Source organism: Phocoena phocoena, chromosome 17 (assembly GCF_963924675.1).
Source record: "Phocoena phocoena chromosome 17, mPhoPho1.1, whole genome shotgun sequence".
In the NCBI taxonomy this organism is placed as follows: domain Eukaryota; kingdom Metazoa; phylum Chordata; class Mammalia; order Artiodactyla; family Phocoenidae; genus Phocoena; species Phocoena phocoena.
In genome coordinates, this window is record NC_089235.1 from 3193511 (window position 1) to 3219720 (window position 26210).

General features: G+C 40.7%; 1 protein-coding gene across 2 annotated transcripts in view; it reads right to left on the reverse strand.

Annotated features, from left to right (window-relative positions):
• Window positions 1-15337: 15337 nt before the first annotated feature.
• RB1CC1 (RB1 inducible coiled-coil 1) overlaps window positions 15338-26210 on the reverse strand; it is a 40184-nt gene continuing 29311 nt past the window's right edge. Inside the window, exons 15-22 of one of the 2 annotated variants that reach the window (XM_065895102.1) lie at window positions 24894-25002; window positions 24582-24810; window positions 23408-23462; window positions 22345-22392; window positions 20264-20322; window positions 18509-18636; window positions 16158-16228; window positions 15338-15415 (exon numbers count right to left, since the gene is read on the reverse strand). In XM_065895102.1, coding sequence (XP_065751174.1) covers window positions 15338-15415; window positions 16158-16228; window positions 18509-18636; window positions 20264-20322; window positions 22345-22392; window positions 23408-23462; window positions 24582-24810; window positions 24894-25002 — 777 coding nt within the window. Of the gene's footprint in view, window positions 15416-16157; window positions 16229-18499; window positions 18637-20263; window positions 20323-22344; window positions 22393-23407; window positions 23463-24581; window positions 24811-24893; window positions 25003-26210 lie in introns of both variants that reach the window. The other variant, XM_065895101.1, reaches the window with a different exon arrangement.

Sequence of the window (26210 nt, forward strand, 5' to 3'; positions counted from 1 at the left end):
TAGTAACTGCACCCATTCATGGACTGTAACTTTCTTATTAATTTGTATTTATTTATAGTTACATAAGATAATAAGTCTTTATCGTGACTGTAGAAATAATATTTCTTTGTGAGCTGCTGGCCATTATTCCATTCACCGAAGATACTTTTCCATTAGCACAGACAAGTTTAGCTTTTTTCCTTTCCTTTGTGATTTCTTCTCTTCGTAAGATTAGAAAGTCTTCTCCCTTCCAGGGTGGTAACAAGTATTTAACTCCATCCCTGGGCTGCTTTTTAAATGGCATCTACATTTTCTATCTTCAGTTCTTCTGGATGTTATTTTGGGCAGGAAACTAGGTTCATTTTTTTTTTGCAAGCGAGCCAGCTGCCTACATTTATAAAGTGTGCTGGTTTGGCTAAATGGGCCTCTTTCCTCCGCTGCTTTATAAAGGGGTGTGGGACTCAGCTCTTCCCTTGTGGTGTGTTTCAGCCTTGGGTGATGGGTTTAGCCGAGGGCAAAGAGAGCTGCTAGAGGTCTTGTTCAAGGACTGAGACGCAAGATGCTGGCGAGGGTCACTCTGTGGGGTTCCACCCGGTGCTACCAGGCACCCAGCAGTGACCAAGGAGGCCCCTCAATGTGGGGAGGGGCTTAGAAATGCAAAATAAATCATTGCTCTCTTGTCCTTTCCCATCATCGGATGTGGATCTGCCCTTCCCTGTTCACGCACACACCTCCTACAGGCTCACGCTACACCACTGAATTTGATTTAACTTGAATCTCAGAATCGGGCAAGATCATCTGTCCTGAGCCCCGAGTGTCCCGGGCACGCTAGCCACGGAGCACTGCATGCTCCATAAAGTACCGGCGACAGGAAACTCACGGCCCTCCCCCATTGTCTTCCTTTGAACTCCCCTCTCTGACCATGTTCCTCCTGTGAGTAGACATGGACCAAGGGTTCGGCAGTCTAAAATTGCATGAGGTTGCATACAGATGGCCAACAGGCACATGCAAAGATGCTCAACATTGCAAATCATTAGAGAAATCCAAATCAAAATTATAATGAGGTCACCCCGTACCAGTCAGAGAAATCCAAATCAAAATTATAATGAGGTCACCCCGTACCAGTCAGAATGGCCATCATCAAACAGTCTACAAACAACAAATGCTGGCGAGGGTGTGGAGAAAAGGGAACCCTCCTACACTGCTGGTGGGAATGTGAATCGGTGCAGCCACTATGGAGAACAGTACGGAGGTTCCTTAAAAAACTACAAATAGAACTACCATATGATCCTGCAATCCCACTCCTGGGCATATATCCAGAGAAAATTCTAATTCAAAAAGACACATGCACCCCAGTGTTCACTGCAGCACTATTTACAATAGCAAAGACATGGAAGCAACCTAAGTGTCCATCGGCAGGTGAACGGATACAGAATATGTGGTACATATATACAATGGAGTATTACTCAGCCATAAAAAAGAATGAAATAATGCCATTTGCAGCAACATGGGTGGACCTAGAGATTATCATAGTAAGTGAAGTAAGCCAAAGACAAATATGATATCACTTATATGTGGAATCTAAAATATGACATGAGCTTATTTACGAAACAGAAATAGAGTCACAGACACAGAAAACAGACTTATGGTTACCAAGGAGGTTGGGTAGGGATACATAAGGAGTCTGGGATTAGCAGATATACACTACTATATATATAATAGATACGCAACAAGGATTTACTGTATACCACAGGGAACTATATTCAATGTCTTACAATAACCTATAATGGAAAAGGATCTGAAAAAAAAAAAGTATGACTGAATCACTTTTCTATACACCAGAAACTGACACAACATTGTAAATCAACTCGACTTCAATAAAACAAAATAAAATAAAATTGCGTCAGGCTGGATTTAGACTTGAGGTAAAGGACTTCCCCAAGCCGAGGAGAAGGGAGCAAACTTGCTCTGAGCACCTCTGCCAGGCACCGTTCTTGCCTCTCTGGGGCTCACAGCCTGCAGGGTGATGAATGCGAGACAAAGACATACAAGGGCAGACAATACAATTTAAAGTCTAAGACATCCTCCATGAGAACTGAACACCTCAGAGCAGTGGTCCAATAGGATGCTTACTACGTTTGAATTTGGGGACCAACGGGAAGGTCGTGTCCACCGGGGACACATACTCTCCCCGGCATACCCCGTCACCCTCATGATGACTTGCGTATAGTAAGTACTGAGCAAGGGTCTGAGGGACACATGGACCTCCCAGTGGGAGTGAGAGGGAGAAGGCGGAGTGAGGCTGCCTGCGGTAGGAAATGGGAAGCCAGGAAAAGGAGGTAATTGCGAGTATTTCCATTTCTCTGTAACTGCTGAACCGGTGAGTGATTGACAGAATTTGTGGTCCTGACCCTGAGCTACTCCATTAACCCCTGTGAGTATCACTGTCCTTATGTGTAAAAACAGAGAAAGAGATTTATTTCGAGGTTGGAAAAGGTGGTAAACCTGGCTCTCTGATTCAGCTCAATCCTTGAACTTCTAGGAAAGAAATATGTTGTCAAAAAATTTGGAAAGGGACTTCCCTGGTGGCGCAGTGGTTGGGAAGCCACCTGCCAATGCAGGGGACATGGGTTCGAGCCCTGTCCAGGAAGATCCCACATGCCGCGGAGCAACTAAGCCCGTGCACCACAACTACCGAGCCTGCGCTCTAGATCCCGTGAGCCACAACTACTGAAGCCCACGTGCCACAATTACTGAAGCCCACACACCTAGAGCCCGTGCTCCGCAGCAAGAGAAGCCACCATGATGAGAAGCCCGCGCACCGCAACGAAGAGTAGCCCCCACTCGCCGCAACTAGAGAAAGCCTGCACTCAGCAATGAATACCCAACAGAGCCAAGATAAATTAAATAAATTTTTTAAAAACTTGGGGAAAAACCTCTGAACATCACTAATACAGGCAGTGTCAAGAGAAACAAAAGGGACTAATGAGCGTGCTAAGACTTTATATAGAGGAAAGGTTTTATTTAGGGAAAAGCATAGATAGAAATAAATATAAATAAATAAAGCTTTAGACACTTATGGGAAAATGAAGCATATAGGTGGGTCTTAATAAATTACAGACAATCACCAGAAAGATTTTTTTTAAGTGTATAACTTTTACATAAGTAGAAATAAAAAGGAAGCAGAGTAAAATTCTGCCAATATCAGGAAAGAGAATTAAGTCCTAAAATAACAATATTTAAAGTAAATGTTTTCTAAAAATCCATCAATATATTTTCTACAAGAGACACTTATGTAAAACAAAATGCAGGAAAGGATAAAAATGAAGAGATCGAAAAAAGATGTCAGGCAAATATGGATTGAAAGAAAGCAAGGGTAGCTATTAAATAAGACAAAATATACTTTTTTAAACTAAAAGCATCATACTAAACAAAGAAGAATGTTGTATAAAGGTTAATGGGAAAATATATCAAGAAAATGTAACAATTATGAAAACAGATCTACCTAATAATACAGTCTAAAAATACACAGAACATATGGCAAAATAGTGAGAAGAAATACATAAATCAACCATTGCAGTTATTTTAAAAAGTTGAGGTGAAACACACATTTAGTAAAGTCTGTGAATACACCCACATAACCCCACCCCAATGAAAATATATATTTCTAGCACCCAAGAAGTCTCCCTCAGGGCCCTTCTACAAAATTAACTTCTGTCAGCATGGTTCATTTGCCCATTCTTGAACTTCGTATAAATGGAATCATTCAGCGTGAAATCTCTGTATCTGTCCTTTTAATTCATTGTTACGTCTGTGATATTTCTTTATGTTTTTATGTGTACCAATAGCTCATTCTTTTATAAATTGCTACATAATATACCACTGTGTGAATATACCACAATTTTTATCCATTTCTTACTGAAAAGCATTTGGGGTGTTTCCAGGTTTTATCTCTATACATTATTGTATGCATCTTTTGATAAACATATGCACTTATTATTCTTGGGTAAATACCTAAGAGTGGGATTACCAAGTCAGTGCAGTGTGTAATTTCAAAAGATACTGCCGTGCTTTCAAATCTCTTCCCCCTGCAGTGTATGAGAGTTCCAATTGTCTCACTTCTTTGTCAACACTTGGTATTGTTAGTCTTTTGAATTTAAGTCAGTCGAGTGGGTGTGTAGTGGCACCTCATCGTGGTTTTGACTTGCATTTTCCTGATGATTAATGATATAAGCACTTTGTTAATAGCTTATTGGCCATTGGTTATCCTCTTTTGTGAAGAACCCATCAAGTCTTTTGTTCACTTTTAAATCAGCTTTTTTTTTTTTTTATCGATTTGTAGTTCTTTATATATTCTAGATACTAGCCCCTTGTCAGACGCATGTAGAGCAAATATCTTCTCCCGGTCTGTGACTTGTCTTTTTACTCTAATTAAGGGGGTCTTTTGATAGCTAGTAGTTCTTAGTTTCAATGAAATCCAATGTCTCAATCTTTTCTTTTAATGTTTTCTTTGGTTCTTCCCCAGAGGGAAAAAAAAAGGGATATTTTTCTATTTTTTTCCTCCTAAAAGCTTCACTGTTTTACCTTTTATGTTTAATTTTATGATCCATTTCAAAATACATTTTTTGTGTGTTTCAAATACATTTTGTGCATAACCTGCAGTCAAGGCCAAGGTGCATTTATTTTGCATCTGGTATCTTGTATTAAGAAGACCATCCTTTCCCCACTGAATTGCAATGGTGCCTTTCTAGTAAATCAGGTGACTGTATATATGTGAGTCTATTTCTGGACTCTGTTTCTTTTCCATTTTACCCTGTGAGCAGAAACCGTAACTGGATTGTGAGACCGGAGACAGTCATTTCCCAAGATGCTATTTTTAGGTGGAGACATGAATGCTTTTGCTCTGGTAGAGTTCTTTTGATTCTTTTCCCTGACTTACTTTCCATCTCTTTATAAGGCCAAAGACGGCAGAGAGCTGCAGGCCATGTAATGGCCATGGTGATCCAGACACTTTTTACTATAAATTCTATTATATCTACTTTTTCTAATAGAAAAAATAATACAAAATTTAATATGTCCCTTAACCCAGTATCCAGAAAACAAAGTGAAATTACATGAACGCCTAAGGAGCCTTTATTTTGCATTGTTCATAATTCATTTTCTATATTCCTGGTTGTATATATGGATACCTACTAGAAATATTCTACAAATGAGATCTCAGGGAAATAAATAACAGCTAGTGCTATAACCTGGGATTTTAACTTTTCCTTTTCCTTTTATGAGTAAAAAAAAATATTACATCCATTTGTCTTTAATCTTGGCATTTATTATAATTATAGATATTCATGCTATCTGTGTTTGCACTGCCAATTATAAACTATCTTTTAATTAAAAAAGCACATTTTTAGCTCTTGATCGTGAATGGCAACAACAGCTACAAGAAGAAATATTTGTGTCTATTTTGGCTGTGATATTTTTAAGAAATAAAATTACACATATTCTTCATACGATAACTAAAAAAAAAACCTCCTGATGTAAGTATTGATCACAGTTTCTCTGATGCACCCAGTGGGACTAGTTTACCAAATTCAATTCTCTACAAGTACCTGGTCACTGAATACTTAATACCTTGTGAAAATGTCTAAGTCCATCTCAGAATGCACCTGGTTCCCATAAACATAGGTTCAGCAGTATGTGTGACTTTAATGGTGAAATTATGGATTTCTTGTTTCCTCCTCTCCCTGCATTCACTCGGGAAGACTCCCCGTAGCAAAGCAGTTCACAAGGATTATGAAGCAGGAAATAGTCAACACACTTCTTGTCGGACAAACGTTATCCTTACACGGTCTGCTTGTGATCTTATATTAACGTACAGAACTTGCTCCCAGAAAGGATCACAGCCACCACGCATCACTTTCTGTAACATCCAACTTTGTTATTATGGGAAACTTGAATACAGAGGCTCCCCAAACACTGAAAAAAATATACGAGAAAATATTGAGCTAAGTAATTGTAATAAATTGATAGTCTAAATGTCAGTCATCTCCCATTTAGCAACTGCACCCCCCTAAGTAACGCTGCACGTGAAGTAGAAGGCATTTGGCTTTGGTCCTTCTAACCCCAATCAAACTTTGAATTTCGCTGTTGCCTGAAGAGCAGAATCATTTTGATGTCAGGCATTTATTTAATGGAAACTTTCTGAACTTCATTCTAATCATAAACTTTTAGCGACAAGCTCTGTAATTTTTTAACGAAATAGAAATAATATGGCAGTGAGCACTGAGCAGGTATTTTGGTATGTCGGAAGTGTTGGAATTGTCAAGATTTCTGTGAATAATCTGTGTATTTCTAATTTGAGTTTGCTTATTCTAATGGACACTGCAGAGAACACATGCAGGCATCCCTAGAACTTGAGTAAAATTAGAAAAGTTTAGAGAAAAAATGCATTAGTCATCTGGAAAAATAGTCTTAGAGGCTGTGGATGTGTGGCTTCCAACAAGAGAAAGACTTCATCTATTAGTACAGATCTTCCCTGACTTACATGGGGTTTACATCCTGATAAACCCAGCATTAAGTCGAAGGTATTTCAAGTGGAAAAGGCATTGAATACACTTAACGTACTGGACACCGTAGCTCAGCCTCACCTCCCTCAGATGCGCTCAGAACACTCACGTTAGCCTACAGCTGGGCAAAATCATCTCACACAGAGCTTGTTTTATACTAAAACGCTGCCTATCTCATGCGGTTTACTGAACACTGTACTGAAAGCGAAAAACAGAAGGGTTGCCAGTGCATCAGTGGATCACCCTGGAGACCTCTTGGTGACAGGAGCTGCTGCTGCCCTGCCCAGCATTTACGAGGGGATCCACCGCATCTCGCTGCCCAGAAGATCAAAATCCAAAAGTCGAAGTACGGTTTCTACTGAATGCATATCGCTTTCACATGGTAGTCGAAAAGTTAAGCTGGACCATTGTGTATCCTATGTTCCCTTGGCAACTATATTACTCACCACAAATCAGCATGGTTTTGCTTTATACCAGAACCACGACCCCTGTGACATGGTCTGCCTTTATACATAATCATGGAAAAATTGGTACTACTGATTCTTAAATATATATATCTATGTGTGTGTGTATACATATATCTATTTAGGAAACAGTTTTGCATAAAGGTATTTAGAAGACAGCAGCACTGACATGCTTAAAGAAGGAAAGTGATAAGTAATTCAAAGGGAATAAGAAGACAGCGTTTATGCTTCGAAAGTGGAGAAACTGTTTTGACGTTCCAGTTATATCCAGAAGCCTCTACCCACTAGGAATTATCATTTAGTTCATGCTGTGAGGTTTCAGCTACCTCAGCTGAGAATACCATGATTACTGATAACAGTAAATGGCCAGTTAGTTTTTCAAGAAATCAAAACGTCATGGTTTGAAAAGCCTCTCCAGTGTCTTAAGGAGTACACAATGGTTCATATTATCACTGGTTAATACAGAAATGCTTGGCAAGTGTCAGGCACCTAGGCTGAAAGGTGGCCTCTGTCTAGCACTCTGGATCGCCACGGAAAAATCAGGACCAGAGTGATGAGAGAATTCTTGTAGAGTGTATAATTTTTGAATGCTCTTACTTATTACATAATGATACTATTATTTGTAAGGCATCTCAAAATATTTTAAATTATGCACAATTGATTTTAGTGCTAATTGGTAAGAAGAGCCCTCTGGGAAGATTTCCAGAGCGTAAATGGCCATTGTCATAGTTGAAAAAGTTGCCATTCATGCTCCCTTGTATTCTTCAATGCTACAGCCTAAATCTGAGTAACATTCATGAAAATGTTACTTTTTTAGAAGGACCTAATTCAGTACATGGTGGCATGAAAACATAGGGAAAAGTATGCATTTCGACTAGACCACGTACAACCTGTTTTAAAAGTAGTACCACCTAGGGGCTTCCCTGGTGGCGCAGTGCTTGAGAGTCCGTCTGCCGATGCAGGGGACACGGGTTCGTGCCCCGGTCCGGGAGGATCCCACCTGCCGCGGAGCGGCTGGGCCCGTGAGCCATGGCCGCTGAGCCTGCGCGTCCGGAGCCTGTGCTCTGCAACGGGAGAGGCCACAACAGTGAGAGGCCCGTGTAATGCAGAAGGAAAAAAAAAAAAGCAGCACCACCTATATAGACAGTGACATCTCCAGAAACCATACTTCTCAAACAGGTAGGATGAAGAGATAAGCTTGTGTATGATTGTGACTGAAATTGCCAAGAATTCAGGCATCATATATGCTTGTAAGGTTAGGCCTTACACTTCTGTAGGAATTATTTAAGAACTCATTCTTTAAGAAACCAAGTTCATGTTAAAAGCCTAAGCTGGTTAAGCAGACACCCACTGGCCAAACAGAATTCCAAAGAGATTACGAGTGACACCTATGTTAATTATTCACTGAGTAACATTACTACTATGACCAGTGGGGGAATTAGTTGGTGGCATTCCTAAGTCGGTCTAAGAAGTATTACAGCATCAATTCAGAATTAGACTGTCAGAGAAGCATCTGTGCTATTAGGGTCCACAAAACTGGAGAGATCCTTCTGAAGCGACACATAACGTTTGTAAAAATAGTCCCTGAAAGCCACTGAAAGTGTTGGAATTTCCTAAATTGCCATTAAACTCTAGTGACAGTGATGACGGAGGATTCCTGCCTAGTGCCCTGCTCTGAAGGAAAAGGGTAACATCTGTTAAAGTGGTTTGACAGCCCAGCATTTTAGTGAGGCAGAGACCCCCGGGCAGAAGTGTCCCTACACACACACACACACACACACACACACACACACGTGTACTGCTTTCACCATAAGGGTATGTAGAGGACTGACAGTCCATTTCGTTATATGGAGGCTTGTTTCCGCTAACACTGGAAGTGATGCTGCTAACTAAGCCTCATCTATCTTAAGGTGAGAAGGAAACAATCAGGTGGGGTTCAACCTCAGTGGTGTCTGAGACACCTAAGAAGTATGTAAACCAAATAGCTTACAGCTGACAGTATGTCTCATTACCACTATGTTAGGAATTGTTTGAATTTCCATCTTACCCTTAAAGATTATAAATTATACAAAGTGTTTTTCAGAATTGGCCAAAGATGGCTTGTTTATATTCTAAGAGTATGACTAACATAAAAGCCATCAATTAATGGACATTAATAACATTTTAAACTGCTTCCCAGTCATCCCTAGTAAGTGTTTAAGTAAAAGGGTACATTTATGAAAATTAGATTTTAAAGCAAACAGTATTGGGGACTTCCCTGGCGATCCAGTGGTTAAGACTTTGCCTTCCAATGCAGGGGGTGCAGGTTCGATCCCTGGTTGGGGAGCTAAGATCCCACATGCCTCACGGCCATAAAACCAAAACACAAAAGAGAAGCGATACTGTAAACAAATTCAGTAAGGACTTTAAAAATGGTCCACATCAAAAAAATCTTAAAAAACGAAACAGTATTCAGTTTTGTGGCTTTAGGCATCATTAAATCACATGCTTTAAAAAGAAAAATCTTCAAGGACATTTATACCTAACATTAAAGGCCAATAGCTACTCCTATACTTTGAGTTGTGGCTCACTCACTATGATCAAAAGACTGCGGTAGAAGTGACATAATTTGACTTCCAAGCCTCCGACTTTGTTGCCCCCTCTTTTAGGAATACTGCAGCCCTGCAGCCGCTGTTTAGAAACTGGGGCACTTTGACAGGACACATAAGGAACCAAGGCATCCCCGGTGACCCTAACTCAGTTCCAGCCAACTGAGCGATGTCAGCCATTCTGAAGTGAATTGACAGACAACTGCAGCCACGCCACGTAAAGCCAATGAACGATACTTTACGCCACTGCTCACTGAATGCGCAGTTACAATGTATTTGACACAGAAACTGGTACCCCAAACCCAGAACACCTGGCACTGCCTGACAAGCCTGGGAGAACAGGGAACTAACTGTCCGTGAAGGTTGGAAAAGCAAAACTGCTATTGGAAGCTGGAAAGATGGTGAGTTACATCTCTAAGTAGCAAAACAACTGGCAAAACTAGCAAATGTGTGTTTTTGGCTAAGAAACTTGCTAAGAAATGTTCAAGTTGTCCACTGGTTTCCTTCAGCTCTGTATGAGGCATGGGAAGAGGCACATGAAAGAGAGAAGAAACTTTTCATTTGCAAGAAGAGTTCAGCAAAAATATAGAATACGCAGGACCTGTAAGGTTGGGTCCACTCTCTCCAGAGCTGAAGATTCTCGAAGTATGAAATGGTTCCTGGATCATATGATCAAATCAAGACTGTAACTGCTGTGCCCATTATTAAGACTTCAGGGTTACGCCAGCACCTAGAAAATCCTGTCAGCTCCACAAAGGAGTTCTTAAGCATCTTAAGAGATTTTCCCCAGAGCACTTCACTATTCCAGAGACGTCTGTGTGAATCACGATTTAGCTTTTAAAGGACATTTAGGGAACTCCAAACAGTTTTATAGGAAACCCACGGCATTTTTAAGGGGGTTGTACTTTGATAAACATATATGCACAAAGACATTTTAAAAATAAACAAGACCTCCCGACCCCCAACTTTGAGTAAGCAGGAAGGAGAATATAAACGATCCACTTCAGAGCACTTATGATAAATGTATAGTCCTAATTTCTAGCAAATATATCTCTTTCCATCTGTGTGTGTTCTCTCAGGCCAATGCCTGAAAGAAATGGAATTCATGTAAACAACTCCAACCGTCGGAATAAACTGAGCCATAAACCCGGGGTTTTGGGGTTTTCCTCTCTCTCCCTCAACTGGAAGAACATTATGCTAAGTCAGGAGTGATGACGTGATTCTCACTGAGCTCCTAATTCTGAGACATTGGCCAAGTCACTAACCACTCCAAACCTGTTTTCTTGTCTTTAAAAGGATCAATCCAATAGTGACGTCACAAAAGATGGTGGATTAGTATCCAGAGAATGTGTCCCTCCACTGAAGATGCAAAAATCCTCAACAAAATTCTAGGAACTGAATTCAACAGATGAAAGGGATTACACAAAATGACCACCGGGTGGGGTGGGGAGGTCTACTCCAGAATGCAAGCATGACTCAACATATGAAAATCAACGTAACACACAACATTAACAGAAGGAAGGACAAGAAAAACACATGGCCATCTCAGTTAATACAGAATAAGCATTTGACAAACTTCAACACCGCTTTGTGATTAAAAACATTCAACAAACTAGAAACTGAAGGGAACTTCCGCAACATGAAAGCAATACGTGAAAAACCCACCACAGTGAGTAGCATACATAATGGTGAGAGACTGAAAGCTTTCCCTCTAAAATAGGAACACAAAGATTCTCATTTTCACTGCTTCTTTTCAACACAGTACTGGATGTTCTAGCCAGAGCTATCGGGCAAGAAAAAGAAATAAAAGGCATCCAAATTGGAAGGGAAGAAGTAGAACAATTTCTATTTGCAGATAATCTGATAATTAAGGAAGCATTTCCACTTACAAAATCCAAAAGAATAAAATACTTAAAAATAAATTTAACTAAAAAAGGACTGTACACCAAAGGCTACAAAATGTTTCTAAAATAAAGAGGATATAAATAAATGGAAAGACATCATGTGTTTATGAACTGAAAGACAATACTAAGATTGTCAATACAGGGACTTCCCTGGTGGCGCAGTGGTTAAGAATCCGCCTGCCAATGCAGGGGACGTGGGTTCAAGCCCTGGTCCAGGAAGATCCCACATGCTGCGGAGCAACTAAGCCCGTGTGCCACAGCTACTGAGCCCGCGTGCCACAACTACTGAGCCTGCGCTCCAGAGCCCGCAAGCCACAACTATGGAGCCCACATGCCACAACTACTGAAGTCCACGCACCTAGAGCCCGTGTTCCGCAATGAGAAGCCCGGACGTTGCAACGAAGAGTAGCCCCTGCTCGCCGCAACTAGAGAAAGCCCGCGTACAGCAACAAAGACCCAACACAGCCAAAAATAAATAAATTAATTAATTAAAAAAAAATGATTGGCAGTACTGCCATAAAGTAACCTACAGATTTGATGCAATCCTTAACAAAATTCCAAGTCATTCTTCCAAAATGGAGAAACCAATTCAAAAATTCATATGGAGGGAATTCCCTGGTTGTCCAGTGGTTAGGATTCCATGCTTCTACTGCAAGGGGTACAGGTTCGATCCCTGGTCAGGGAACTAGGATTCTGCATGCCTCACGGCGTGGCCAAAAAAAAAAAAAAAAGAAATCATGTGGAAACTCAATGTACCCTAAAGAGTCAAACAATGTTCAAAGAGGATCAAAGTTGGAGGACTCATAATTCCAGATTTTAAAACTTATTACAAAATTTACTATAAAACTCAATACAGTAAAGACTGCAGTACTAAGGACACACACGCACACCCCATAACCTTAGTCAGAGTTGAGAGTCCAGCAATAAGCCCATACGTCAATGGTCAAATGATTTTCGACAATTCAACTGGAGTAAAAAAAGTTTCTTCAGGTGGTACTGGGATTACTGGATATCCACATACAAAAGAATGAAGTTGGACGCCTACATCACACCAAATACACAAGTCAATTTAAAATGAATCAACAGTCTAAATATGAGTTCATACCGCAAAGCTCTTAGATATGACATCAAAAGCACAGGCAAAAAAAAATTCAATTGGACTTTATCAAGATGATAAACTTCTGCACATCAAAGGAGATTATCAAGAAACTGACAAGATGACTTACAGAATGGGAGAAAATATTTGTAAATCATATGAGCCTAGTATCCAGAATATATAAAAAACTCTTACGACTCAACAACAGAAAGACAACTGAAAAAAATGGGCAAAGTGCTTGAACTGGTACTTCTCCAACAAAGATATACAAATGCCCCACAAGCACATAAAACACCCACTTAGGATGGCTACTAAAAAAAAAGTCATGATAATGTAAATGCTAATGAACCAACTAGAAAGTAATATACAGTTCAGGAAAGGTTCTTGTGATGTAACTAAATCTTCGTATCCTATGAGAAAGTAAACTGATAATATAAATTGATTTATCGAGAAATACCAGTATAGTCGTATGGTCTGGCACATAAAAAAAAAAAAAAGGCCAAACAAGCAAAATTATTTCCACGTGGCAAAACTGCGAAATAGGACAGGGGTTTAAGGGCATATTAATTTTTTTAAAAGCACGTACATGTTTTATACCATGATAATTTTTTTAAATAAATAAAAATGAAAGTTTGTATAATTTTTGCTCATTCTGTTCTTAGGATATCCAAGTACTTTTGCAAAAATAAAACTATCCACGTAACTCACGTACGCTTAAAGTTTACTTGCAGTTAAATGTGACTTAAACTTTCATTCTCATAATAAAGAGAGCTACATTTCTACTCGAGTTTGAATAGTGAATTTACAGATTCTGATAAAGAAATCTTTATAATAGCTAACGTTTATTCAGTACTTGACCTGTTTATCTGAAACTGTTCAAAGCCCTTTATAATTTTCATCACTTAATTTTCAAAATAACCCTACGAGGTAGGTCTTATTATTACACCATTTTATACATGAGAAAACTGAGGTTCAGAGTTTATGCAACTTGGCCAAAATTAAAGTTAGATCTGGGACTGAAGCGTGGACATTCTGATGCCAAGGCTCACCTCAACGACCCAATGGTAAGGACTCAACCAGGCTTCATTTTTCTTCCTTTTAACTACAGAAACTGCATTTTCTTTCTGTTCGCTTTGTGAAGGTTTATGTGACCACTGATAGCACGGATGTGAAATGGGATATAAGAAAAACTCTAAGCGACGGAAGCCACCGTTAAAGAGCGACACTCCTGAGATGTCACACGCCAGCCCACAGCCCCACGGCACAATGACCACGTGAAATCTCAAGTCAAACAGGCCCCCGGCAGATTCATTCAGACCAACCGCATCTGCTCAGCAGGACCGCTCTGCATGTAAAGTTCTTCAGTGCTTTGACACTCTCTGCGTGAAGATGTAATGGAAGGATTGAATAGAAACATGTGAAATCATTTGTTCATTTATTCATTGATATGTTGTCAAATTCAGTTTTCTATACACTATGGTGTTTATTCCATTTTCTGTACTATTAGACATACATATTTAAAAAAATATTTAACTTATTTTTACGAAGAAATTAAATATTTTCTGAAAAAAAGAATCACTTTATTATTGTTCTCTAGCAACAAACCTGAAACAAGTCTCAACCAACTCAACTACTCATTTAAATACCCCGCTCCATGGCCACTTAGCTAAAGATCGGCTTCACACAACTCTATTCTACGTAACACTGTTTTACCCTGTTACATAGCATATAGTTAAAGAACATTTTTGTAATAAACACGTTTCTCTTTTGATATGATACAGAACAAGTTTTTCACACTTCCCAGCAATCACTCAAATATATTAAAAATGTATCCTTCTTTAAAAGGCACACACACTTACAGGTTCAAATCTTTATTGTTTTAAAATTCTACATGTCTTTTACAATACAACATTTTGTTATATTTAAATGACCTCTAAATGGTTAATGTACAATGAATATGTTTTTTCTGAAACTGAACCATGAATTACGACTTCATCAATATGATTATTCTAAACAGAATAATAAAGTGTTGGGAAGGTCTGTGTGCTGCTTGAGAAACCATCACTAGCACACTCCCCCCTGTGGAACCCAGGCGACCAATCTGTTCAAAGTGCTTTTGAAGATTGCTGATTATGGCTGATCGTAAAGTCAGTCAATCAAATTAGAGTTCCTTCTTGTTTGGAAACATCAAAGGGCATTAAAAAAATAAATGAAACGATTTGTTTTAGTAATCTACAGAGGCAAACTCGAAATTATGATTATCTGCATGCAGTGACACTCCTCCTTAAATAGTTTTGAAGAATTTATACATTTTATAAAGAATGTGTTAAAGAGTGCAAGTTTTCTGATATTGATTTCACAAAAGGACAAATGCTGGTAATAACAACTAACACTGAATATCTAAGTTCAAGCTAAGGTATATGTAACAGGCAAAGAATATGGCTGATCATAAACCACAGTGCACGGGGTGTGCCCTTTGAGAAAGTGAACTAGTTTGGTCCGCATTTCTAGAGTTACTTGGGTAGAAAAACAAAAACAAAACCATTTTAACTCAGCCAAGGGTTTTGATGAATTTATTGTTCCTAAAATGTAGCCAGGTAGAAAGTAAATGATATACACGAAAGAAGTATGCTGTCGTGTTGACTTGTATATAAAAAGATGGCCTGCTGTTTTTGGAGTGATGAATGAGCACTGTTGGGACAAATCAGAAAAACGTCACACAATGTCTCAATTTCTTCCAAAATTATACTTTCTTATTCCATGACACAGCTTTCACTCTGTAAAACTTTGTCCCCAAAGGAACTTTAAATCTGTTTTGTGCCTAAGACAGAAAGAAAAGGGTGATTAAACCAAACTACAGAGGTACCATCCTACCACACTATGCCATGCTCCATCCTTGTGGGAAGAGCGGCGTCTTTATCAAAGGACGCAGATCCGCCCCTCAGCCGATGGGCATATAACAGAAGAGCCGCTAATACTGACGGAAGGCTCGGTAAGCACCGCTAAATAACACAGTACAAAGTGAGCCATATGTTATTATTTTAAACATCAAAGAAACCTCAACAACACACAGGTCAAGTTCTATTGCTGTTTTGGCGCACAGGGTCCACAAACGAGCTAGGAAGACCGCTCACTGCTCTGACTCTACAGCACGGACACTGCCGACATCAGTCAGGTGCATTCTGAGCCATCGATATCTCACATTACCTTTCTTCACTGGGGGTAGCATTATAAAAGTAAGGAAACATCAGCTCTACCTACAAACAGATCAATCACCAGTTATGTTGTGTTCCTTCTTTTGCACATGAAAACACTAGTAATTTAATACTCAGAACAGAAACTTGTTGTAGTTTTCCCGGATATGTGGATAGCTTGTTGGCCATCTACCTCTACTACTGGAAGGTAAATCACATAAATATTCATAGAATTGCTGGTGCAAACTCACACTCATTAAATTCAGGCCTAGTTCAAGTGAATTAGAAGGCCAAGAAGAGCACTGTTCTGCATAAAGCATCCTGAGAATCTTCTTAAACTCCTAGGTCCATGTCCCACGATGGGCTTACCTTTTTGGCCTGACAGTACTCCTTCTCCATCACTTTCCCAAGGACCCATGGTCTTCGAGATGCACCTGAAGCTATGGAATCAAACCATTAAATTCTTTTTGAAAGTACAACGATAATTATTCATGAAAACGTAACTGCCCGAGTCACAACAGTTTAATGACGTTCTGAGAGTGAAATCACAGAAATGCATAGCGATTTATAAAACAAAACGGAATTCGCCTTACTTTTCAACCACTAATTTTGGCTTCACTTACTCATTAAGTGCAGATGGTAAGTCAAACCACGGAACTGACGAAGTTCAAGAAACAAAAACACAATCTGAGTACAAATCATGAACAAATAAATCTAGGAACTCTAAATTAGCTCAGCAGTGCCACCTACTGAAAGTGCTAATACATGACCTTTTCTGCTACTGAAAGCAGACCGTTACACAGACAGAATTTATATTCTAGGTTCAAAGCAAAGCATTGTCTTCTCTCTTTTTTTTGGCACCGCAATGCAAACCCAGTCAGTGCACAATAAATAACAAATAAGGATTAAGGATGAAAGAAAGTCTAAAGGGCAGTACTTGTGTGGAGGGGAGATAAAAAAATGTGGAAGGAGACACGACGAAAAAGCTAGTTATCACACGGCAAAGTATGTAAGAGATAAATACTCATTCTCTTTTAAAATTCATCGGAAGAGAAGTTGTCATAAAAGAGCTGATTCCAAAAGTATTCGACCAATAAATTATCTGTTAAGGGTAAAGCCTCTGAGAAGCTAAAACTGATTTTTTATTCCATAAACCTTACTTGGCACGATATACAAAAAAGATATCCTGAATAAACCATCTGAAATGAACATACAGATACTACCATGTGATACAAAGATAAAAAAGCTCCTGGACCACAGGATATGGCAAGTCTACTCTAAGGACTAACAGAGCCCCTCAAGGATAATTCACGATTTCAGAAAAGAATCATCTAACACTCATATCCAAGGAGTGATGAGTCCCCGTCATGGGCATAACAACGCCCTGGTCACCCACACACCCCCAGGGCAAGGAGTCGGTAGGCAGCATTACCCCAACTGGCATCCTGTTCTGTATGTATGCACGGACGTATGTATGCATGTATGTATGCATGTACGTATGCAGGGAGGGAGGGAGGGAGGGAGGGACGGAGGGAGGGACGGAGGAAGAGGAAAAAAGGGGGCCTGAGTTCTGTGGTAAAGTAAGACTATTAAATAAGTTCTTTTCTGTGGGACTTGTGAGAGTCTTCACAATGCAAATGCGTGTGGTAGACGGTGAGCGGTTACTAGATGTAAACACTGAACTCTTCCTGTTCTTAGGAAATGCAGAGTGAAGTAGTTAAAGGCGCAGGATGTCCTGCTTGTGTACAGCTGTGGAGCAGAACATTTAGACGTGCACAGGCAGAGGTAATGCACATGGGGCAGAACGTTAACAGCAGGTGACTCTGGGCGAAGGGATATCGGGCTTTTTTATACTGTCCTTATTTATGCAACTTTTTTGGTAAATTTAAAAATCATTTTCAAATTAGTCTAAATAAATGAAAACCAAAAAACCTACCAAAAAAATTAAAGAAAAAAAATCAAGTTCATTGTCTTCAAGGTACAAAACCAGTAAATTAAATTGCAAGCTTCTCTTCTCATTTTTCATGGTCACATTCTACATAACCCACCACCAACAGCCATGGTGGCGTGATCGCGTGCGGCCTACTTCAGAGAACGGGCATATGACCATGTTCACAAGTCATTTCAAACAGGAACATCAAACCAAGCGGACACACAGTCTTGTTTCTGAATAATTCTATTTAGCCTGAGTATCCCAGGGTACCTATTCTGTTCTTTTTGAGTTCTTTAAAGATTAATGTAATAGATGATAGTAATATACTAACTGTAATTTAGTGTACTTTAAAAAAGCTTATTGCCTCTTTAAAAAAAATTACTGACAAGTTCAATGAAAGAAAAAGGTAGAAACAGGATGATAAATAGGAGAGAAAAGACATCTTATAATTTAAAAGAATTTATTTTTGCCAAAACAAGTAATGCCCTTATAAACAAATGAGCATGTTATATTGAAGCTTAAATAGGTATGAGAATTTTAACAGTGTAACTCTGCTATTGCTAGAGTATGAGATACTTGACCCAACTGCATCAGCAGAATCCAGGAACAATCATCTGGATAATGAAGATTTTAGAAAAACAAACAAACAAAAACCTGATAAGGCAGAGTTCCTGCTCACCTATTTAATTCTGACATCATTAGACAACGTGGGAGAAAAATCTTTCATATATTCTCTCCACTCTAGGTTTATTGTTTTGGTTACAGATGTGACACTTACCCCCCTCACCTGGTTTGAGGTCCAGGGCAGGCAGCGACTCTGAGTGCAGGAAGTACAAGGTGGGACTCACGGTGAAGAGCACGTAATTGTCATGGCGCTCGTCCAGGATGATGAGGACCAGATCTCCCACCTGAAAACTGAACAAAGGAATGATTTCATTGATCTGAGGAGTCACCCTGATTCTGCAATGTTCAACGAAACATTCAATTAACAATGCAGTAGGAAATTTCATACTTACATGATTTGTTTTTTACTCTACCCAGGCCCTCATAGGAATGCTGGACACACAGACGCTCAAAGGCTAATGCGAGCAACCGCCAAAGACCCCAAATTTTTAAACATAAAATTTCCAATAAATCTACCGTTTAGAAGAGCACAGCCCAAAACAGGCTTGGGTGAGGGGGAGACAAAGAATACCCATTATAGTGCATCTAGCTATAGAAAGAAGGCATTCATCCTCATCTTTCATTTGACAATAAAAACATAAATTGGGGAGCAAACTTGGTCACAGTGGGAAGGAAAGAACTACCTTATACTACTTCTCCGGTCTCCCAGCAGTCTCCTCAATCTGAAAGAAAACCCAACTGAACCAGCTGCATGTACTCAGGCTCAAACAAGTCAACAGCCCGACTCGGGGTGAAGCCAGCAAGGAGGCAGCAGAAGGAGAGAGTAGGTGTGACCGCCTAGGGTGTCTCAGCTGGTGTCTGTCTCTCCAGGGTCCTTCGGAAGTGTCGTTTGGAATATCAGTTCAAAGTTAACCTAGATCTAAGATAACTTAGTGGGTCCTACACCTAATAAGTCATTAACATCACTGGGGAAACTTTAAAAAGTTAACAGTCTATCATCCACTGATTATTTATTCTACACTTAACTGCCTGCCTAAAAAGATGTGACAGGCACTGTTTTGGAGGATAATACCTTAAAAAAGGAAGATAGGGCCTCTCTGAGGCAGTTGTTTTTTTTTTTTTAAGCTCATCTCTCTCTAATCTTTGAAAAACCTTATATTGATTTGACTTGACAGTACAGCTAAAGACTGATACACCCAGCCCTTCCAAATCACTGAGAAAAGATAAAAGTCTAATGAGAAGTTAGAGATCAGTAACTGGGAGTGCCTGATAACCGGACATATGGTCGATGGATCTATTACGGACAAAACGGAGGGTCTCATTTATTTTTAAGTCAGTCCTGACAAGTAGAGAAGAAATGACCAGTATTCACGAGCTGCTAACAATGCTTTATCAGACACCCTCCTTTCCAGTAGCCCATGCCAAAAACCAATACATTACTATGGGGTAATTTGGTCCTGGAATATTGTCTATTAAGTTATTCAAGTGATAATTTTAACAGCGTATTATGGATTTGTAGCATATCAATAAAATGAAGTCTGAGAAATAAAAATGAAGAAACACTCCAACTTCAAATACCAAGATTCTCCAATCTAAAATGAAAAAGACTAAGGTGATAAATGGGATTTAAGAGAGGTGGCACCAGCTGAAGAGGCTTCAGGAATGTATGTGTGATAATTAAAGCTATGATAGGAAGGACTTCGAGTACAATCCTAATGTTCCCAAAATAATTTAGAAAAACCTTGCTTTTCAATAAAAAAAAATGTTAACTACGAATGAGTACAAAACACTCAGCTGACTGAACCTGAAGTTGAAAGATTACAGCCATTGAAATACATTTTCATTGACAATTCAATACTACTCAGTTCAGTACATTATTTTCACAGAAAAAAGCACAAAATACAAATCAAATACTTACTCTCTAATAGCTATCTTTTCCGAATGCCTTGGGGACACGGACGACATGCTCTGAGACATCTAGAAAGAGAACAGTTCACAAAGCTTACACAAGTAACGTTCTCTCGATGCACTTACTAGGTCCACACTGCAAACGTTTCTTCCAACGCGACACACATTCACGTCTGTGTCCCAGCTTTCAGGGTCCAAACTTCTCTGCTCCATTAATGTGATTCCTTTCCTTCAACAATTACTTTCAGCGGACAAATTTACCTACACTTTTACTTATGTTATTTCTTAATCAGGTTTGGCTGGATTAAAGACTGAATATAGAATTTCATTTATAAATACATATTTAATCCTAAAAAATATCACTAGGAAGGAGACATGTTTTTCGAGAAGAGTTTAAAACCCACTCTTCCGAGCAAGCATGACACAAGGAAGGGGCTGCCCCCCCACAGTGAGCATCGCAGGGGACACGACGGGACGGGACAGGCTAACTGGTCTGTGGCTGCCTCAGCTCAGCCAGGACTCTCCACTCCTCAGTCAGGCTTCAGCACATTTCTCACCATGTCACATGATACACGGGACACGGGTCTCAAGGCATCCCTCCCAAGCAGCGTGGACCCAATTATAACCACACAAATCAGGGACAGAAAAAATGGATTTCTCTTCGTTCTTAAGTTTAATTCTGACGCTCAGAATTTCTTCCATTTCCCTTTGAACACTACGAAGGGTCGCAATTAATGTTTAAAAACAAAAGAGAAAGAAAACAACAAATACTGACTAGAAAGACCTAAAAGTATATTCCAACCTGTCTTCAAAATCATCCAAATAGTCTACATGCTGCCAGTGAGAACAAGTTTAATGATCCATTTTTCAGACCGTATTCAACTCTGTTTAGATTTTCTTAAAAAAGCTTGAGCTCTCCGCGTATTTGTTACAAACGAGGGCTTAGACGTGAGGGAGCCCTGGCTGAACACAGCCGGCAATCGATAGGAAAGGTGCCGCTCGCGGGGGAGCGGGTGCGCTCTAGACCTGAAGGACCAGACCCTTTCCCTCGTAAGCCTTTCCCCAGCATCTACTGTGTGCTGTGCACCGCCTACTATTCCGGGTGCCAGGAGCACACCTGTGAACAAAGCGCCGAAACCCTCGCCCAGCACAGCGTCCATCCCACTGGGGACGCTGCATGGAGCACACGTGGAGCCTGTCTGTTCTGTGCAGCGTCCCCAGTGGCTGCAGGCAACTCCTCCAAGGCTCCTTGAAAAGGGTTTGCTTCACTCACGGAAACAGCAAATAGCCTTCAAAAAACTGTTTGGGTGATAAATTCATGACTGACAGTCTGGCAGAGCCATGGAATTAATACGTCATTTTTGCTGTTCAAGTTAAGAAAGGCAAACGAAAGAAAGCACAGATGTCTCCCTACAAGACACTTTATTTAAAAAAAAAAACTCAATTCTAATCTGTACCTTAAAATGTTTCAAAAGTCCTGAACACAGGCCTTAAACTGTTCCTATTTCCTCGTGAACTGTCATCATCAGAATCTGAAAAATGAAGCAACTGCTTTATTCAGCAGGTAAGACTGACTGTGAGACTGACTCATCAAGCACGCGGCTAGAGTCACAGGCTAGAGGGACGCCGAGGCAATTCAGAGGGCCACGCAGGGTCTCAGGCAAGGTGTCAGGTTCAAACACCCTGAGTCAAAAAAAGAAAGAAAAAAATCCGTGACGGACAGAACGTGCTGATTCCACACACCTCCGGGCGGACGCGCCGATGAGAGCCTCGTGAGGAGCCGTTCTGACTACCTGCGCACTTAACCAAGAGCCCCAACCTGACCTTACAAACACATTATGCAATCCGAAGAGATTATAGCTTATTAATAATCGGAAAAGACAATCTGGATTTTGCCGGCTGCTTTTAACATCGTAAGACTGAGGCAGTGCATGTGGTCAGGCTTAAGAGTCAGCTGTCATCAGTGACCAGCGCAGCTCGACGAAAACTACCAGGAAAGAACTAACCACGCCACACAGCCTCCTGATCTTTATAACGAAATGCAATGCAAACGGTTTAAATGTCAAGATCAACTGGGCGAGAAGACCTTACCAGTCTCTGATTCAACCGCTTGTTTTCTTCTTCTTTCAACTGTAGTGTCTGCAGGGGTGGGAAAGAGAGACCCCCGGTTTATGCTCGAAAATATAGTCTGCGTGCTCAAGTCTGGTTCTACTGTAAAAGGTTTGTGGGGACATTCTTTTCTAGGAATCCTTTCCAACTGTCTTATTTACTGGCTTAAAAGAGAATAAGAACAATTTTAGGTTTATTTCCTTAAGCCAAGGATTCTCAAAGTTTAATATGCATTAGAACCACTTGTGACCTTGTAAATACGCAGTAGCTATCTGAGATGCATCCCCAGAGGCTCTGTTAGGAGGTCGGGCCCCAGAGGAGGAATCTGCAATTATACTACTCATGCCAGCAGATGCTTCACTAACAAGAGCACACGCGCAGCACGAGAGCACAAATCTGTACAATTCTGACTCCGAGTCCTTATCAGACGGTTATCTTGTAGGGAGCTAAAGTGTTAAAAATCTTCAAAGCCTAAGCAGTGAAAAGTGGTCTCTGAACAAAGATGTGTAAAGTCTGCAGCTGAGAAGAAACCCCTTATTACCATTTTTTTCTCTTCACTCCAATTAATCACTATAAAAACCCGAACTTTTCTTCATTATTCACATATTCTACTTGTGCCCTATTTTGGAAAATAGTTAATATTTTGTTTTTTGAAATTAGTATGTGAAATTCACACTTCTATTGCATTGCTGAATCCTGAACTGTTCCTGGCCACTCGGATCAGAGATGACAGGACTTCTCGAAAGTAACCACAAAAATAACCGTTAAAAAAGATCTAATTTGGGGAAGTCCCTGGCGGTCCAGTGGTTAGGGCTCAGCACTTTCACTGCCAGGGCCCGGTTTGAGCCCTGGTTGGGGAACTAAGATCCTACAAGCCGCGCGGTGCAGACAAAAAAATTAATTTAAAAAAAGAAAAGAAAAGAAAAAAAAAAACCCTAATCTAAAAACACAAATCAAGTCTGCTTTCAGCGTAAGGTTTACTTCACTGCATCCCGGAGTGAGCGTATTTATTAAACCCTGTGTTCCAAGGAAACGATGCACTTACGCGTTCCAACAGCATTATCCTCCGCCTCTCTTCAGAGAGCGTGTGGGCTTTTTCTCTAAGAGAGAAGAGGGCTTATTTCAGTTTAGGTCTTAAAATTCTGGACGTCACAGTCTCCAATAAGGTTCTGGAAACGTAACTGTTAATACAGAGCACTTTACAGATTTAAGAGTTTGTACTAAATTTTCAGAAGCAGCCTGTTTAAATTAGGACACATTTTGATGGTGTAGGATGGTATAAAATTTATACCACAGATCCTGAACCTAGATTGATAAACCTTTTGAAATTATGAGCAAAACTTTGTGCATGCATTTTTCTAGGGATAATGTCTGAAATTTCAAGCTTTCTCCCATGGACCATTCCTCTTATCCATGTTACAGATAAAACGGCCATTCTTGGGCGGCTTCACCATTACTAGAAACAAACAAAATGCCACAAGTCCTTGAGTGAGCTATAAAACTCAAAGCTTCAGTTCATAAAGAACAAACCAAATCTATATAAAGACTACAAAAGTATTCCTACATGTCTACAAAGCGCTAGTCACTGTCACGTGTGAATCTGCCCATCACACTGAGGTAGTCAGAAACTAACCAGAAAAGAAAACAAGCAAGAGCACGCAGGCTTTTATTTCATTCTTTTAAGCTGAGCCGGAACCGACAAGTAAAACCGTAATACATCTAAAGTGCGCGGCGTGATGGCCTGATACACATGCGCGCTGTGGGAGGAGTCCCTCCATCAAGTTAACTAACACACCCATCACCTCACGTCATTTACCCGCCTCTTCGGTGAGAACACCGCCCATGCTCCACCCCAGCCCCTGGCAGCCACTTTCCTGCTCTCTCTGCTTCCGTGAGTTTGACTTCTGATTTTACTTCAGTTTCCACACAGAAGTGACGACTCCCTCCCCACAGTACGGCCTCAGCACGCTGAACGCACTGGCGACCCTAAGGAAGCCCTGCGCCCCTGACGCCATGGCCTCAAGGCCTGGACCCCACTGCAGGATCCCCGCCCGGCCGCCTACACGCTGCGGTGGCACCTGGGCACGGTATGAAAACGCGCCGAAGTGGATTCCCACACACCATCAGTGGCGCTATCACAGGCCGTGGCACGGAGAATTCACACGTGCAGCTCTCAGGTCCACGGGCCGCGGCCCCCGGCGAGTAGGACGGGCACTCACCGGACAGACATCGTGCTGGTCTCCAGCGCTGAGTCCGGCCTGCCTTCGCCGAGGGCATCCGGGGCCTCCGCCGGGGGCTCGGGCGCACAGGCCCCATACAGCTCGGGGGCGGCGGCCACCCCCGGGAAGGGGACAGGGCCGCCGCCCCGCAGCCGGCTGACCTCCTCTTCCAGCCTCTTCTTCTCCTCCAGCAAGCGCGCGCGGTCCTCGGACAGGGACTCGATCAAATCTGCAGCCCCGGGCGGACGTGAGCGTTACAATCATTGAGTGTGACACGGAACTAACAACGCTGCATTAGGAAGCGTCACTGACCTTTGTCCCGCTCTTGCTGCTGCATCGTGCTTTTCAGCTTGTCACTGAGATCACTGATTATGTTCTCTTTTCTCATTTTCTCTCTTGTTAAAACAGTATTAAAATTGGTCTGGAACAACAGAACGATAACTACTTAAATTATCTGCATGCACGGGGCAGCCAGAGCTAAAGAAAATACGTCTATTTTTGCACGGTGCGTCTCTATGGGGAGAAGAAAAAGCTAATTCACAAGTGATGTTTATTTTGAAATAAAAATGCCACGCTGTGGTAAACACATTCGATTGTATTTTCCTAGTTCTGTATTAAGATATGTTCCAATTTAATATCTTGAAAAGGAATGCTATTCTCACATTATTGTCCACATGTTTATTGTCAGAGGAAAAGCATCAGTAAATATGTCTTAAATGTGGGGGAAAGAAATAAAATAACCAACACTTTAACCAGTGCTGTTATATACTTAACTGTTCCTTTTAGTGATCTCCCTGCCTCTGGAATCTTCCTTCTGTCCTTAGCTAAATCTCGATTCCACAGTCACATTTTGGACATGACCGTATCCCATCTCCTCCTCTCATCTGGATATCTGCTGGTTTATAATGGCTGGACCTGCCACTCCTCGACTTCTAGGAAAGCCTTCTCACTGCGGATCTCATACATACCAGCTGCCTGCAGAGATCCCATGAGCCAATTTCCACAATTAAGAGTCAAAGATCCTCCAATCAATCATTAATGCCAATGATGCTAGAAACAGAGACATTTAACAAGAACGTGGCATTCTTGGGCCAAAATTAGTGAATCTGTTAAATACTGAGTTAAACTCATTTCTAGCCAGAAAGCAGACAGGAAGATCCCCTCAAAAAGAATATTTATGATATGCCTTTGTATTAAACCATTGCTCTGTATCATTTATGGTAGAAAATTAACAAATGTTTATAATAGTACATTAGTTACTTTGTTTTCATAACCGCTGGCTGTTTCTGCAATATCAAATGGATTCTCAGAAAAGTTAACACAATTTATAATACACACATTAGAAACAAGACTAGTTAATGTAAGAGCCAACTAGGCCCAAGGAGCCCTTATAAAGCCATTTACAAATCAACTCAAGTAACTACCACTTGACATCCAAACACCACTTAAAATTGGCAGGTACCTTAGGAGTCACCTGCCCTCTCGTTTGACAGCTATTAAAAGAAGAACTACATTTGGATCAGATGGCTGGCAGCTTTCCACGCTGGTCTCCATCTTACTGCATCCCCCCTTAATGCTGGAAGTCTGCAGTTGCATAGGCTCACAGGAGCACAGAGACAGGCAGCAAGA